At 55.8% G+C, this 14,541-nt stretch overlaps 1 protein-coding gene across 3 annotated transcripts; it reads left to right on the forward strand.

Annotated features, from left to right (window-relative positions):
* The first annotated feature begins 7,556 nt into the window (after positions 1-7,556).
* On the forward strand, positions 7,557-14,495 carry AMOTL2 (angiomotin like 2). Of its 3 annotated transcripts, none has more exons than XM_015871244.2 (10): positions 7,557-7,688; positions 7,802-8,527; positions 9,681-9,912; positions 10,794-10,938; positions 11,180-11,272; positions 12,006-12,301; positions 12,400-12,692; positions 12,836-13,008; positions 13,139-13,291; positions 13,460-14,495. In XM_015871244.2, exons 2-10 carry the CDS (start codon positions 7,854-7,856, stop codon positions 13,516-13,518), a joined length of 2,118 nt encoding a protein of 705 aa, XP_015726730.1. In that variant the 5' UTR covers positions 7,557-7,688; positions 7,802-7,853; the 3' UTR covers positions 13,519-14,495. The 3 variants fall into 3 exon arrangements, with proteins under 3 accessions (XP_015726730.1, XP_015726733.1, XP_015726731.1); XM_015871247.2 differs by having other exon boundaries at positions 13,142-13,291; XM_015871245.2 differs by having other exon boundaries at positions 9,684-9,912.
* The last annotated feature ends 46 nt before the right edge of the window (positions 14,496-14,541 follow it).

The raw sequence follows: 14,541 nt of genomic DNA on the forward strand, positions 1-14,541 counted from the left end.
ACTGAGCTCAACAGCCGCAATCTACGTCATCACTGTGCTTTGGCTCTGGACCTTGTGCCCTACAAAAACAACCCCGATCAAACCCCCGTGTGCAGTCTATCTAGCTGCTCAGTGCCCGTGATTTCGCTTCACTTTGTGCAAATATTGGTTCCAGATCACAAAGAAGGAGGGATTTGGCACATGGGCTTGCAATGCAGCGCTCCCAAACCAGCAGTACGAGTCTCAGCAACATGAGCTTGGCAATGCTTTCACATTGCTCACTTGCTAATCTTCCAAATTCTTTGCCTTGGGTCTAATCCCACAAAATATGATTCAATTTGTCAACATAGCTACCTTATGACTAGTGTGTGTTTAGCTGGTCAGCCCATTTCGTACAGTTGCTATCAAGTGGAATAGTGTGCGACAGCAGAAGCGGTTGGAAAAATACTTTTCACCCCAGATAGCTCAGAGGCTGAAACTTACTTGCTGTTTTCCACTGCCCCAGCTTGCAAGATTACACTGTACAATACAGCGCCTGTAGTTAAGGTGCATTTAGAATACTGTTTCACGTTGACTGCGTTTTTCATTCCCTATAATTTACATAGCTGAAGGTTAACTTCACGACTTAATTCTGTATTATCCCTTCTAGTTTCCTGCTTGGGACGGGAATAAATCTAAGCCCATTTCTGTTTAGCAGAGTGTGTTTATAGTTCATCATAGCAAGCTGGGCATATTTCACCAAGTGGCCCCATCTCCAGCATGTCTGGCTGGGTAATGGCGCTCATGTGGACGCCACGTGTGGCAGCATGTTGCCAGGGCAGAGGTGACTTTCCTTTGGGGACCTCATAGTATGGCCCTATGTCCCCCCCCCTGAAATAGACAATTTGGCAGGCAGGAACAGTCTTGTGTCTTGTACCCTAGTGTCAATCTGGGCAGAGCACAAAGAAGCCATTCCTGAATAATAGATGTTTTTAAAGCACCAATTTCTGTTCCTCGGCATATAGAGTTGTGGGACACTGACTCAACTCCTCGCTCAGCTAAACAGGGCAGGTCTGAATTCATGCCTGTCTTTTAGGCTGCCCACTGACACCTCCCAGACATTCCTCCTTCCCTGTGGGCTCTGTGTCCTTTATCACTCAGCTCAGAGGGGACTGTGCTGTTTCCACAGCCTCATGGACCAAGAAAGACTGGGCACAAGGGCTTGTGTGGAGGTGGTATGTTGTCTTGACCCCAGCTGTATGCTAGTAAGGCATCTGGTCAAAATAGCAAAGCAGCTTCTCTGAAAGGCAAGGCTTGTGCTGCAAAGTGCCATGTTCGTGGCCAAGGCCAGAGAGCCAGAGCCCAGGCAGCAGGCCCTGGGCCATGCAATGGAAGGTTATCGATGTGCCATCCTCTATGCATGCTCTGACTGCAGCTGGTAGTGGAGTGGCCCTAGCACCTTCTCTGCCCATCCATCCCAATTTGCCTTCAGGGAAGGGTACCTAAGGGTAAGGCAAAGCAGGGCATAAAGTGCCCAGAGCATCCCTTGTCAGCTCTCCCTTTGAGAAGTCTCATTGTCCTTAATATTGCCTCACCACCACCTCCACTCCCCACATCCCCAGCAAGGACACAGGTCTGTGATAGCCAGATGGCCAGGCAATGTGGTGATCCTGAGGAATAGGCTCTATGGGGCTTCTGTCAACCCAACACCACCTTCTGAGCAGTGTAAGCAGTGGCTGTCGGGCTGCAAGGAGTGATTTTGTTTACCATTCCTAATAAACCAGCTCTTGGTATCATGGGGTGAGCTGGATGTGTCATATTTTTACGGTCAGGGGCAAACAAAAATACCGCGGCGTGGATCTACGCTGAGAATATCTGTGAAAACAAGGCTGCTGCTGATGACTCACATCTCTGCAATGCCACGTTAGATTTGCTAAACGCAGCTGGCTCGTGGTGTAGCACGGGAAAGGCTCCACCCCAGCCGTGCTGTGGTGGCCTGGCCTCAGCTGGCAGCAAGAATGTCAGAATCAGAAATGAGGGTTGATGTCAGTAAGTAAGGTCTGCAGGGGGGATCAAATCGACACCAGGAGCCATGTGTGGAAAGCGCAGATTTTATGGTCATTTCTCATGCCTGTAGACATGGAACTCAGTCCTGCACTGCGCAGAGCCTGCTGTGAATGGAAGCATGTGCTGCACTGTGTGGATGCGCATTAGCAAGCTTGCACTTACTGTGAGGAGAATCCTGCTGGGAGAACCAGCAAGAAGCTCAGTTAAAACCACAAGCAAGGAAAGGGGTGCAGTAACGTTAAAACCAATTGCAGTTACTGGGACAAAGCCCATTCTGTAAGGATAGCTTGGTATCCAAACAATGCGTCAAAACCAAAAGGTCTCCTGAACTCCTTGGCTGGTGATGAACAGAGGCAGGAAAGACAGGAGACAAAGAATATAAGTGTTCGGACAATACACTCTTGATAGTACATCCAGATCTTGCAGAGCATCGTTGCTGTGGCTGCAGGAGGGGAACTGTGGCGAGCTATTGGGACAGGTGGCCCTGCTTGTGCCTATGGATGGGTTGTGATGTGGGATAAGCACAGAGGGCAATTCATATCTGCTCTGTGTGTGGAGGGTTTCTTATTGACTGGGCAAATGAGCATTTTTCTCTAGGACATTCTTAAGCATGTGCTTGTCTTGAGCGCTCCCTTTCATCAGATGACTTATTTCCTTATCAGCCCCCCCCACAGCTCTTCCAGAAGCTTCCAGGATATTTCCAGCCCATGGAGATTTCTGACCCTTTTTACTTTACTGTTCTTCAGTGCTTCTTCTTCGCTCAGAGAGATACAAGGCCCATCAGTAAGTCCAGGTTATTGCTCAACATGTCATCAGGACTCAGGGCATCATTGTGAATATGCTGCACAGATCCTTTGACAGGGAAGTACAAGAGAGAAAGGGGAAGCACATAATTCAGGCTGATTTTTTGTTCCTACAAGCAAACTTAGCAACTTCAAGAGCTTTTTGCCTTCTGCATTTCTTATGTTTCTTTGCAAACCCAAATCCATGCATGCAAAAATATTGCTGTTCATTTCATCAGGTGGCAGCACTTGGGAACCAGTTGGCAGTGAGGCTGGGTGAGCAGCCCAGGAGGCAGGTTGTCCTGTGGAGGCCACTGGGGAGACCAAATTGTGCTGTCATTCAACCCAGACAGTGTTTGAGGAATGTATCCTTATGCTGAGATCACCTCCCCAGGACTTTGGAGGAGGTAATATGTGCTGACCTGGAGCAACAACCGCTGCTCTCCAGCTTGTGGTCCGGGCAGGCAGAGCCAGAGCAGCATCCATCTCTGTTCCACTGGGCTGGAACCAGGTGGTGCACTGGTTCACTAACTCTCGCCTGGATTGTGAAGGAGAGAAGCTGAAAGTTGAAGGCAAACTCATGTAAACTCCTGCTGCAAGGCTCTGGTGTCCACATGGAACTGGGCATGGGGTGGGGTCAGCCCTGACCTTTATTGTAGCAAGGGTGGCCCCCCTCCTTGCCCCTCTATAGGGGCTTCTCCTATGCAAGTCAGGTTGTTCCACACAGAGCTTAGGGGCTGCCTGCTAAATCACACCATTAAATCCTTGAGTCCGGGTTTTAGTGTTTCCATGTGCCGAGAGTGTCTTAATCTGGGCTGCTCGGGGAATTTTTATCCCGCGGATCCTTTGGTATGCCTGGAATGTTTGCTTTTCCTACTGCGTGCGTGTGTTTGAGGCACTCCTGTAAAAATAAGAACTTCCTGGCCGCCTTGTAAATCTTCCCTTGACCAGCACCGTCGCCGTGGGTGATTAATAAATGGGCGAGCTGAACCCAGCACCATCAGGGAGCACGACAAAGGGACCTCAAGGCTGGCCTCCCTCCAGAGCCCGCCCAAGGGACGCGCGTGGTGACACCATGTTTCGGTAAGAGCCTGGGAGAGGAAGAACGAAACGGAAATTCCAGCGAGCTAAGGAAATGCACCAGTGGGCCACGGCCTTGCAGGCGCTTTCTATTGTATCATCGAGCAGCTAAAACACACTGCATGGCTGGAAAGTTGCTCTGCCCGCGCTGTGACTCGGTGTCGGTGCTGCTCTTGCCTGGAGCTGGTTGTATTGCTGCTCCAACTCAAGGTGCTGAGTTTCTTGTGAGGCCTGGTCCACTTGATGTCAACTGTAGCTGAGTTCAGTATTGCTGTTTTTCCTTCTTATTTCCCCACTTCTCCCCTTGGATCCTCTTCCATCCATGCTTCTCCCAGCGGTCAGTCACAGGGCTTCTGTTTTGGTGCCATTATGGAATATATGGAAAGAAAAAGCATTTTTAGAGCCTACCTCCCCACCTGCCCAGATGTTGCTCTCACAACCATTGGCACACAACATGCTCTTATTTCTCATTTCACCAAACCAGTGCACCTGTTGGAGATGGCTGTTTTAGTCTACTTCATGTTAGGTACAAGGGGCAACATCCCTTTTCTTTCCCTTCTCGCTGTCCATTGGCCAGCCCTGATCTTCCAAATTGATTAGTTCTCACTTAAACATCCAGGAGCACAACACCAACAGGATTCTGCCATGGCAGGTTACCCCCATGGCGGGGAAGATGCAAAGCTTCCTTAGCAGTCTGGATGTGTGCAGTGATATCCATCACAGAAGAGCAATATGGAGAAGGGTGGCAGCATCCTGCTGCCCCTCTCTATGCAACCCCCACTCCTTTTGCAGGTGATGGCTGGACATTGGGGTTCTTGTACAGAATTGCACCTTGAAGAGGTTCAGCCTTTTCAGTCCGCTCCCACCCCCAGCCCTCCATGGAAAGACTGTGAATCCAGCCTTCCTGCATGAGGTATCCCATAGCCCACAGGGCTGCAAACTTGCCATGAATTGTTCTTGTGTCACCCCACAGCCCTCCTCTGCCCTGGAACCCCCTCCCTGCCAGCCCTCCTGCAGGCAGGAAATCACACCCAGAGATCTGCATTCCTCAGGAAAGAGTGAAAATGCCACAAAGGTGAGAATGTGGCCAAATTATTGCTGGCGGGAACAGAAAAAGGACAAGTTAACATCCAGGAGTGGAAATTACTCATTTCAAGAATGGGGGGGGGATGGGAGGAAGGAGGTTAAAATGCAGAGAAGAGAAGGACATGAAGCCATTTCTGACAAGCACATAATGCTGTCAGAAATCTGCACTTCACACTTTGATGTTGGGACAGAAGATGCCCATGTGTGCTTCAGTGTGGTAGGAGCTGTGTCATGGGGATGGCTGCCCATGGGGAGCACCCCAAGAGCCTATTGATACCATCACCTGCCCTGGTCCTGCATCGCTCCAGTTGAGCCCCCACTGAGATACAGAAGTGGAAAGATTTTGGGATGATGATGGCTGAGAGGGAAGAATGGATGATGGGGCAGAAGTGATGGGTGTCACAGCCAGGGCTGTGCAAGACATGGCATGGCCCTGCATGTGCCAGCCAAGCTGACACGGGCTGGAGATGTCCCTGGGGACATTGCTGAGGTCTCACTGTTGGGCTGTTCATAGAGCTGTTGGGTTGACAGCCCCAATGATTCGAGCCCACATGGATCCTGGCATGAGTAAACAGTGCAGGAATGGGGAACAGGTGCTTGCGTGGCTCCTTGAGCCCTGTTTTTAATTCTTGCTTTGAAGCAGGGATTTGTGAGAGGGCCAGGAGGGAGCTTTTGGCATCCCAGGGCTCAGTGGACACGGCACCAGGCTGCCCATGTGCCATCACCATCCCTCCACAACCATCTTGCTGGCCACAAACTTCTCCATCACACGCATCCTCCCCAGCTTCGGGGCTCGGGAGTGGCAGCTGGGAGCCGCAAAGAAAGCCAAGGTGATCTCATCCCACGACTATTTTCTTGGCTCATTCAGCTCGCTCCAACGCCTCAGCGATAAGGCTGGACGATGAGGTCAGCAGCAGGGTTTGGCATCTCCGAGCTGTGTGTCAGTGAGAGCCCAGAGCTCCAACACCTGCACTTAGTGCTGTGTTTTGGGGTTAGGGCTGCAAGGAGATGCTTCTCCCCATAGTGAAACCACTTCCGTGTCTTCTGGTCCATTATCCATTTTGTACATCCTTCCACTAAAATTAACACTGGTTCTGCCTGTTCATCTCTAAAAGGAGATACCGACTCATCTGATATCTAATCTCACAGCTAAGAGGATCTGAAGCTCCGGGATGGCTATTGGCAGTCACAAGCATTCCGAGCATCTCGCCTTTGACACAGCACCGCACATCTCCATCTCCATCTCCAGCCCCTGCATCCCTTCCCTGCACAACAGCCAAGTCTGGGCTTTGTGGGCTGCTTTCACCTTTCCACGTGCTTCATCTTCTGATGGGAAGCAGTGGGTCTGTGTGGGTCTGTGGATGGGGAAGGGCTGTGTGAAGAAGCCAGCAGCTGGTCAGGCTCGTCCAGGGGGAGCATGGAAAGGTGGAAGCTTCCCATATCTGCCGTGTTAGAAAGAAAAAGAGGAGCAGAGGGCTTTTCCTCTTCAGATCACTTTCCAAAGTGCTGTTATCAGCCCAGGAGGGGTTTCCTGCTGCCAAAAATAGAGCGGTGTGGAGATAGGAAGGGAAGCGGGATGACGCAGGCATAGATAAGGCTGCTGGATGAGCCGGGGGGGCAGCTGGGACCTCCGGCATGCTGGGTGCCCCCATCCCACTAAGAGACCCCCGGTAGGGTTTGGGATCTCGCCCACACCTGCTCTGTGTCCAGGGCTCGTTTCTCAGCCCCGTTATCAGTCAGTGAGCGGCTGGGTGCTGAACGTCAGCCCGATACCTCCATGGTTGGGGGCCGGCAGGGGAGGCTGGCCGAATTTCAGGTTGTGCAGCGTGCATCTGTGCCTCTGAAGGATGCAGCGGTGTCTGGCCGAGCAGAGAGCGTTACCCACAGCCAGTCCCTTTCCTCCCCCCAGACAAAGCCCCCCAAAGGATGGCAAAAGGAAGAGCCCGTCGGCGCGCTCCGGGCTTTGTTCGGCCTTTGGAAGGTGCCAAATTCCCTCTCTCAAGAATGAGAGCTTAATGTCCCGTATCTAATTAGCAATTTTCCCTGCACCTGCTCCTCGGCCGCCCCTCGGACCATCTGCCGTCTCGGGGCCCCGCGGGCGGACGTGCCCGGCGCTGGGGGTCCCGCGGCTCCTCCGCTGCGGCCGCACGACGGGGAAGCGGCTCCGCAAAGCCGGGCAGCCCCGGGCTCCGTGCCGCGGGTCCCGACCTGCTGCACCCCACAAAGGGAAGGAGCAAAGCACGCGTGTATCCCGCACGAGAGGCGGGGGTCGGGGGGCTGCGCTGGGGAAGGGGAGCGGCGCTGGCAGAGGGCAGAGCAGATGGGGCCGCGGTTTTTTTTTGTAGGGCCGGGAGACAATGGCGCGTCTCTCGGGGCCGGGATCAGGCACGAAGATTTATGCAGGCGGGCAGCTGGCGGGCACAGCCTCGGAGCCCCCCCGGGCGGCAGCTGCTGCCCCAACCCCTCGGCAGCCCCCGGCCCAGCGCCGACACCGACCGGCCCAGCCCCGAATGGCGGTGGGGCGGGCGCTGCTCCCCCTGGCGGCGGAGCGAGGACGGGGAGGAGGAGGAGGTGGCGGCGGGGCGGGGCGGGCCCGGCCCCGCATTCCGGGCATAGCAGCGCCCGAGCCCGGCCCCCGCTACCGGCGGGGCCCGCAGTCGGCAGTGGCCTCGTTCCCCGAGCGGCAGCACGGCCTCGCCGCTCCGCCATGCCCCGGTAAGTACCGCCGCCCTCCCCCCAATCCCCCGTCCCCGAGGAGCCGCACAGCCGTGGGGAGAGCCGCGTTCCTCCGGCCCCAATCCCGCTGACGTCCCCGTGTCCCCCCGCAGGTGCCCGCGTCGCTCGTAGAGCCCCCGGACGGACGGACGGAACGCGGCGGAGATGAGGACGGCGGAGGACTCGAGCGGGACGGTGCTGCAGCGCCTGATCCAGGAGCAGCTGCGCTACGGGAACCTGACGGAGAACCGCACGCTGCTGGCCATCCAGCAACAGGCGCTGCGCGGCGGCACGGCCGGCAGCCCCCGCTCGTCGCTGGAGAGTCTGACCCAGGAGGAGAGCCAGATGGTGCCGCAGTCCGCCCGGCAGGAGCCGCAGGGCCAGGAGCACCACGCCGACCACCTGTACAACGAGCACGGCGGATACCGCCCGGCACAGCCCCAGCACAAGGGCGAGGAGCTCCCCAGCTACGAGGAGGCCAAGGCGCACTCGCAATACTACGCGGGGCAGCGGGCAGGGCAGCAGCACGGCGGCACCCGACGCCCCGACGACGCCCTGAAGGAGCTGAAGCACGGCCACGTGCGGTCGCTGAGCGAACGGCTGATGCAGATGTCGCTGGAAAGGAACGGGGCCAAAGCGCACGGCCCCATCAGCTCGTCCCACAGCTTCCCGCAGCTCTCCCGGCAATACACCCTGCGAGGGCAGCGCCCCGAGGGAACGGAGCCTCGCGGGCCTCCACCGGAGTATCCCTACATCCTCCCCAGCCAGGAGGCGGCCGTCGCTTACCTGTCCCGGCCCTGCTCCCGGGACGGGGCCGGCTTCCAGCACCCCGAAGTCAGGTAACCCACAGCCCTCGCCGCTTCTTGGGTGCTGGTTGGCCCCGGTTTGCCTCGGTTGGTTCAGGATTTCCATCCGGCAGTGAAAACTCCGCTGCTCCGGGAGGGATTCGGGGTTAATGCAGGAGTTGGAGGCAGGTCAGGAAATGGCTAAATTCGGAACAGGCGTGAGCCAGCGTGGAAGGAAAATGTGCTGCTCGGAGTGGAAAAAGCTGCCTGGCCTCCCCGGCTGAGGGTGCCCCCGGCCCCGTGCCTTCCAGCAGAGTGTATGGGAGCGCTGAGCACTGCTCCTTCCTTCCAGCCCATTGACACCTCCAGCAAAACCTGCCTCTGCTTGGAGGTCTGTGGGTGTGGAGATTTGGGCATCTCCTGGTGCTCAGGGAAGGCTGGGAAGTGTGGTGTTCTGGCATGGAATTGCTATAGGCAGGAGCTCCAAGCTGACTTACCAGGGCAGGGAGTGATAGCATTTCTGGCAGGAAACAGCTCTCCTTCCAGGGAACAAAGAGGGGAAGCAGAACTGTGAGGAAGATGCATTTGTTCTTCCTCGCTCCTGGATCACCCCATAGGAATGCAGGCTCCAGCACGGCGGCCACATGGCTCAGGATGGCTGAGGCAGCCATGGGATGTCGAGGAACTCTGGGTGATAGAATGGGGTTGTATTAACAGTGTGGTGGCAAGGCTTGGAGCCAGGAGCCCTCTCCTTGCCCAGGAAACCATGAGGAGAAGTGGTAGTGCTGCAGGTTTCCAACATACATCTTTGCTGAGGGTTTTTCTTGACTGCATCACCCAGCAGCAGGGTGGTACTGAGCCCCCCTGACCCCCCCCCCCCGGCCTAGCAGTCAAGTCCTGATGTTCTCAGGTGCTTAAATCCTGGGTGTGGAGGTGCTCAAGCTGCAGGCAGTGCTGTCAGATGGGGTTTCCTTCGTATTTTGTGTGCCCAAAGCCAACCCTTCCCAGCTGTGCAGGGCAGGTTGAGCACTCATCCTCCTGAGCATGACCCATGGGCACCCAGCACCTCTTTTGTCCAAAGGTGCTTCAGGAGCTCTGCGTATCCACACGGGTTGGTTGACAGAGGAGAACATGTGGGCAGGGTGCTTGTGGTGGCCAGTGTGTCCATCCCCATGAAGTGGCTGAGCACCCCTCTCTTTCCCCCCAGCAGGCTGATGCCAGCACCCGTCCCCGCAGCGTTCCTGCCCTCACCGAGCACGCTGGGCTCTCTCAGCCCTGCTGGTGTGGAGGCCCTGGTGAGTGCACAGGCGGCCTCAGCTGGCAGCCGGCTGGCCCAGGTGGATGCTGTGATGCGGGAGAATGAGAGGCTGCTGCTGGACAATGAGAGGCTGCGACGGGAGCTGGAGAGCTGCACGGAGAAAGCCAGCAGGATCCAGAAGGTGAGCTGGCCTTTGCTTCCTGTCAGCACGCTGAGGATGCAGGACCCCAGCCCTGCTGGTTATTTGGGATGTGGGCAATGGGTGCAGATGCTCAGCCCACCTCTGCTCCCACCCAGCACCTCACCCACCAGCATCCATCCCTTGGGGGGAAGGGAAGGGCTCATTGACCTCCTGCCGTGTCACGGGCAGCAGGTTTAGGCTGAGAGCAGGTACACCTGGAAATGGCCTCATCTGCACAGTGCGGCTTTGTCCCTTGTTTTTGAGCGAGCTCGTGCATTTGCTTCCTTGCCGCCTGGGGCAGGATCAAGCAGCTGCTGTGAAAATTCACCCCCTTTTGTGTTTTAATCTCTGCCCCCTCCCTCCGGTGGCTGCCCCCCACAGCAAGCAGCTGCGCTTTGGTGGCAGCACGGCTCCTTGGCCAAGTGTGGAAGAGAGGGGAAAAAGAGCCCATTCTGAGGCTCCAGTAGCACTCAGGCTGTCTCCACCCGCCCCAGGAGCGTGCCCGGCCACCACAGAAAGCCCTTTGTACAGCTTTGCACAAGGACAGGGCTGTTCCCTGCTGGACAGACGGACACTGGGAGGCACCGGGAGAAGCTGGGCCAGCCCCGGGGGGCCATAGTCAGCCAAATCCATGCTAAGGCAAGAGAGCTCCCTCTGTGCCCACAGGGCTGAAAGCAAAAGAAAAAGGGTTTTTGCCCCCAGACCTGTGTTGTTGTGGGGGTTTCTCACTCTGCGGCTCCTGCCCATCCTCTGTGGGTTTGCGGAGCCCTGTTGGCAGTGCAGGACGGGTCCTGAGCCTGGGCAGTGTTTCACCAGCATCTGCCTTTCTTTTCCTCATTCCACGAATATCTCACCCCCGCCCATCACTTCCTCCTCTCCAGCTGGAAACGGAGATCCAGCGCATCTCAGAGGATTACGAAAACCTCATGAAGGCATCCTCCAAGAGGGAGGCACTGGAGAAAGCCATGAGGGCCAAAAGAGATGGGGAGATGCGGCGGCTGCAGGACTTCAACCGAGACCTGAAAGGTGAGAGTAGCTGTGGTCCACAGCTCCATTGGGTGGCTCCCGTGCCCCAGTTCCCAGTTCCAGACCCTTCCTCTCCCCTATTCCTGCAGGCCCTCTCTGTCCATCAGCCTTTCCCCAGTATTCTTCTTTTTAGCAGTTTTATTAGTCGGAGTGTTTTCACAGGTGGGAGGGGGTAGGCGGATTCATCTGTCCAAAACAGCCTTTTTAAATCTCATTTCTTTTATTTGTGTTTTTGCACCAGAACGCTTGGAATCGGCCAACAAGCAGCTGGCCAGCAAGACCCAGGAGAACCAGGAGAGCAACCAGGGCACGGTGGCAAAGCTCCTAGCGCAGAGTAAGTCCCCAGGGGTTCGGCTTTGCCTGATTTGCCACAGCAGGGACTCAGTGCAGAAGCCTTTATGTTGGATGAAGAGGTGGGGGGGGGGTAGAGAGGAGCTTTTTGCCCTTCCCCAGGGATGGCTGTGCTGCTCCGGGCGCTGGATGCAAGCCATTAATCCCGGCCGGCCGGCGGGGTGACCTGCATTCTCCACATTCCTGCTGCCGTGTGCAGGCTCTTCCAGCACAAAGTCCGCACTCCCTCGCTGTGCTTGCCCAGCCCTTCCGTGCTTCTCTCCTGTGCAAGCTGGAATTTCTTTTCTTGGGGGAGAAATACGGCAAGATCCATAGCTCTTTATTTTTCCTAAATGCTATTTCATCAGAGAGCTGGCGTTGGTATCGTGGGGGAGGAATCGTGTCACAGTCCTTACATCAACAGCTAGGTGTAACCTAGGATGGATTTTCTCATCTCAGGCCACATTTTTGGCTGGAATTTGCCAAAATGAGGCTTTCTATGGCAGCAAGTGTCCATGGTGGTGTCATGTCCATCAGGGCACGGCCATGCTCTGAAATGTGTGCTGCAGGGTTGCCCTTGGCCCCAGTGCACCTCATGTGCTGGCTGAGGGCTGCTGACACCACACAGCTGAGTGGAGACCTGTGGGCACAGCCTCTTTTTTTGGCCGGGGGGCTCCGTGGGCCTTTTAACCCCCCTGCACTGTGTCTCCGAGTCTTAGACAGATGTTCTTTTGCAGGCTATGAGCACCAACAGGAGAAGGAGAAGCTGGAGCGGGAAGCCTCGCTGCTGCGCAGCGCCAACGAGGACCAGCGCCGGCGGGCAGAGCTGCTGGAACAGGCGCTGGGCAGTGCCCAGGCACGGGCAGCCAAGGCAGAGGCCGAGCTGCGGAAGAAGCGGGCGTATGTGGAGAAGGTGGAGCGGCTGCAGGCAGCCCTGGGTCAGCTCCAGGCTGCCTGTGAGAAGCGGGAGCAGCTGGAGCTGCGGCTGCGCACCCGGCTGGAGCAGGAGCTGAAGATGCTGCGGGCTCAGCAGGTAAAGGACATCCTGGGGACTGTGAGGTGGGAGGGGCCAGTGATCTGCATCCCAGCATCTCCTCACCTTCTCTCTGGGTCATTTCTTGGCTGCTGCAGAGGCAAGTGGGAACCACAGGTGGAGGGACGCCCGAGCTGAGTGCCCATAGACTGTCTGAGCAGCTGAGGGAGAAGGAGGAGAAGATCTTGGCCCTGGAAGCTGACATGACCAAGTGGGAGCAGAAGTACCTGGAGGAATGCACCATGAGGCAGTTTGCCATGGATGCTGCCGCCACTGCTGCTGCCCAGCGGGACACCACCCTCATCAGCCACTCACCACGGCACTCACCCAACAGCAGCTTCAACGAGGACCTCCTGCTGGCCAACCACAAGCACCAGGAGATGGAGAGCAGGTACCCCACCTTCCCTGTGAGCCACTTGTTGGGTGCTGCGAGCATCCTCAGTGGTCCGAGTGACTCCATTGAAGTTTATGGCTTTGATTCCATCACAAGGTCCTCCTTCCTATCTCATCTTCCCCCTCTTTGTCTCTCATCAGATTAAAAGCTCTTCATGCCCAAATCCTGGAGAAAGATGCCGTCATCAAAGTCCTGCAGCAGCGCTCACGGAGGGACCCCAGCAAAGCCCTGCAAGGCTCCCTGCGGCCGGCCAAGTCTGTACCATCTGTCTTCGCTGCCTCTGCTGCAGAGGGCTCATCCCGTGGCAGCACAGGTAAATGGGGATCCTGGCCCAAAATCTCCCCTTGCCACTTTGGAGGTGGCTCTCAATAACTGGGAGATTTGGGAGTGTTTTGGGTGGGATTTCTCCCATGCTAACAAATTCCTAACGCTGTCTCCTCCAGCAGGTAAAACTGCTGCAGATGAGGCAGCATTGGTGCCCACCGCTGTGCCTTTGCCCTCCCACACCAAGCATGGCAGCAAGGATGGCAGCACACAGACAGATGGGATGGCACAGAGCCGGGGTGAGGGTGCAGAATGCCCAGCCAGCTCACCAGGTGAGTCCTGCGGTCCCCAGGGCTGCACCAAGGGTTGTGGGGGGGCACAGAGAACAGGGCTGGGCTTTGTGTTACAGCTGTAAATCTGTACACTGAAATAGTCCAGCTCCAGGAGGGCAGTCGTACTCCTTTCTCCAGATCTCACATTCTCACTTCATTTCTCTGCAGAGAGCTCAACCATCCCCAGAGCCCCAGACCTGTCTGACATGGTGGAGATCTTGATTTAAGGCTCTACTGGCCTCTTGGCTTGGACTTTCCAGCTTTGGCCAAGGAGTGCTGCCGTCGTGATGATGGAACCGGCCAAAGAGGAGCGGTGACAGCGTGATCCTCCACGTCCCATCTCTGCCACCGTCCCCACCGTGTGCCCTACACGTGTCCCCAGGGACACTGGAGTGCCTGGCCCCTGGCGGCCCAGAAGATGAGACTCCCTGTAAATACACCCCTGTTTTGTAGGACAGGAGCAAATGTATTTATCACTTCAGCCTCCTTCCCTTCCTCTCCTGGGCTTTCTTCCCATCCCTCCCTCATCAGCTCCTTCCCGTCTCCATCCCCATCTCAAGGAGCCGCTGGGAGAGCACTGGGCGCTTCCTCGCAAAGGGAGAGAATGGGGAATAATGAAACAAAAAAGGAAAGAGGATGGAGGTGAGATGCTCAGAGTGGAGCAAGTGCCTCCCATGGCCGCCTGGGATGTTGTGCTGCCCCATTCCCCTCCTCTACTGGCAGCTGGCTGCCCGTAGCCAACACCGACCTCGCAGCTCAGCCACTTCCCAGCCCTGCCCTCATACATCCCTATGTCTGGTTTTCTTCCTCCTCCAAACGAGTGCATTTGCTGGACAACTGCATTTTGTATTTTCTCTCTCAGACACGTAAAACATGCGTTCTGTTCTCATGCATTGTTTACAAAGTAGAAAGCAAAACAAAAAGAGGAACTCCCCCTTTTTCTCCCCCTTTCCCCCCCATCCTCCCACAAGTTAATATATTTTCTATTAATATTGTTATTTCTTTATATATATATATTTTTTTTGTGCTGTGAACTTTTGTTTTCCTGCCAAAGACGACGAGTTCTTGTTTGTGAGTTTTAAGTTATCTGAAGTATTTAAATGGAAAGCTGGCTGTCTGGTTATGCCGCCCTTATACCGAGTTTGCTGGAGCATTCTGCTTGGTATAACAGTATTTTAATAATAAAAATCAATACCAAAAAACACCCCCCTTATTATAGAGCTCAACCTTTGGTGCTCCTTTAGCACACG

The sequence above is a fragment of the Coturnix japonica genome, chromosome 9 (genome assembly GCF_001577835.2).
Source record: "Coturnix japonica isolate 7356 chromosome 9, Coturnix japonica 2.1, whole genome shotgun sequence".
NCBI lineage: Eukaryota > Metazoa > Chordata > Aves > Galliformes > Phasianidae > Coturnix > Coturnix japonica.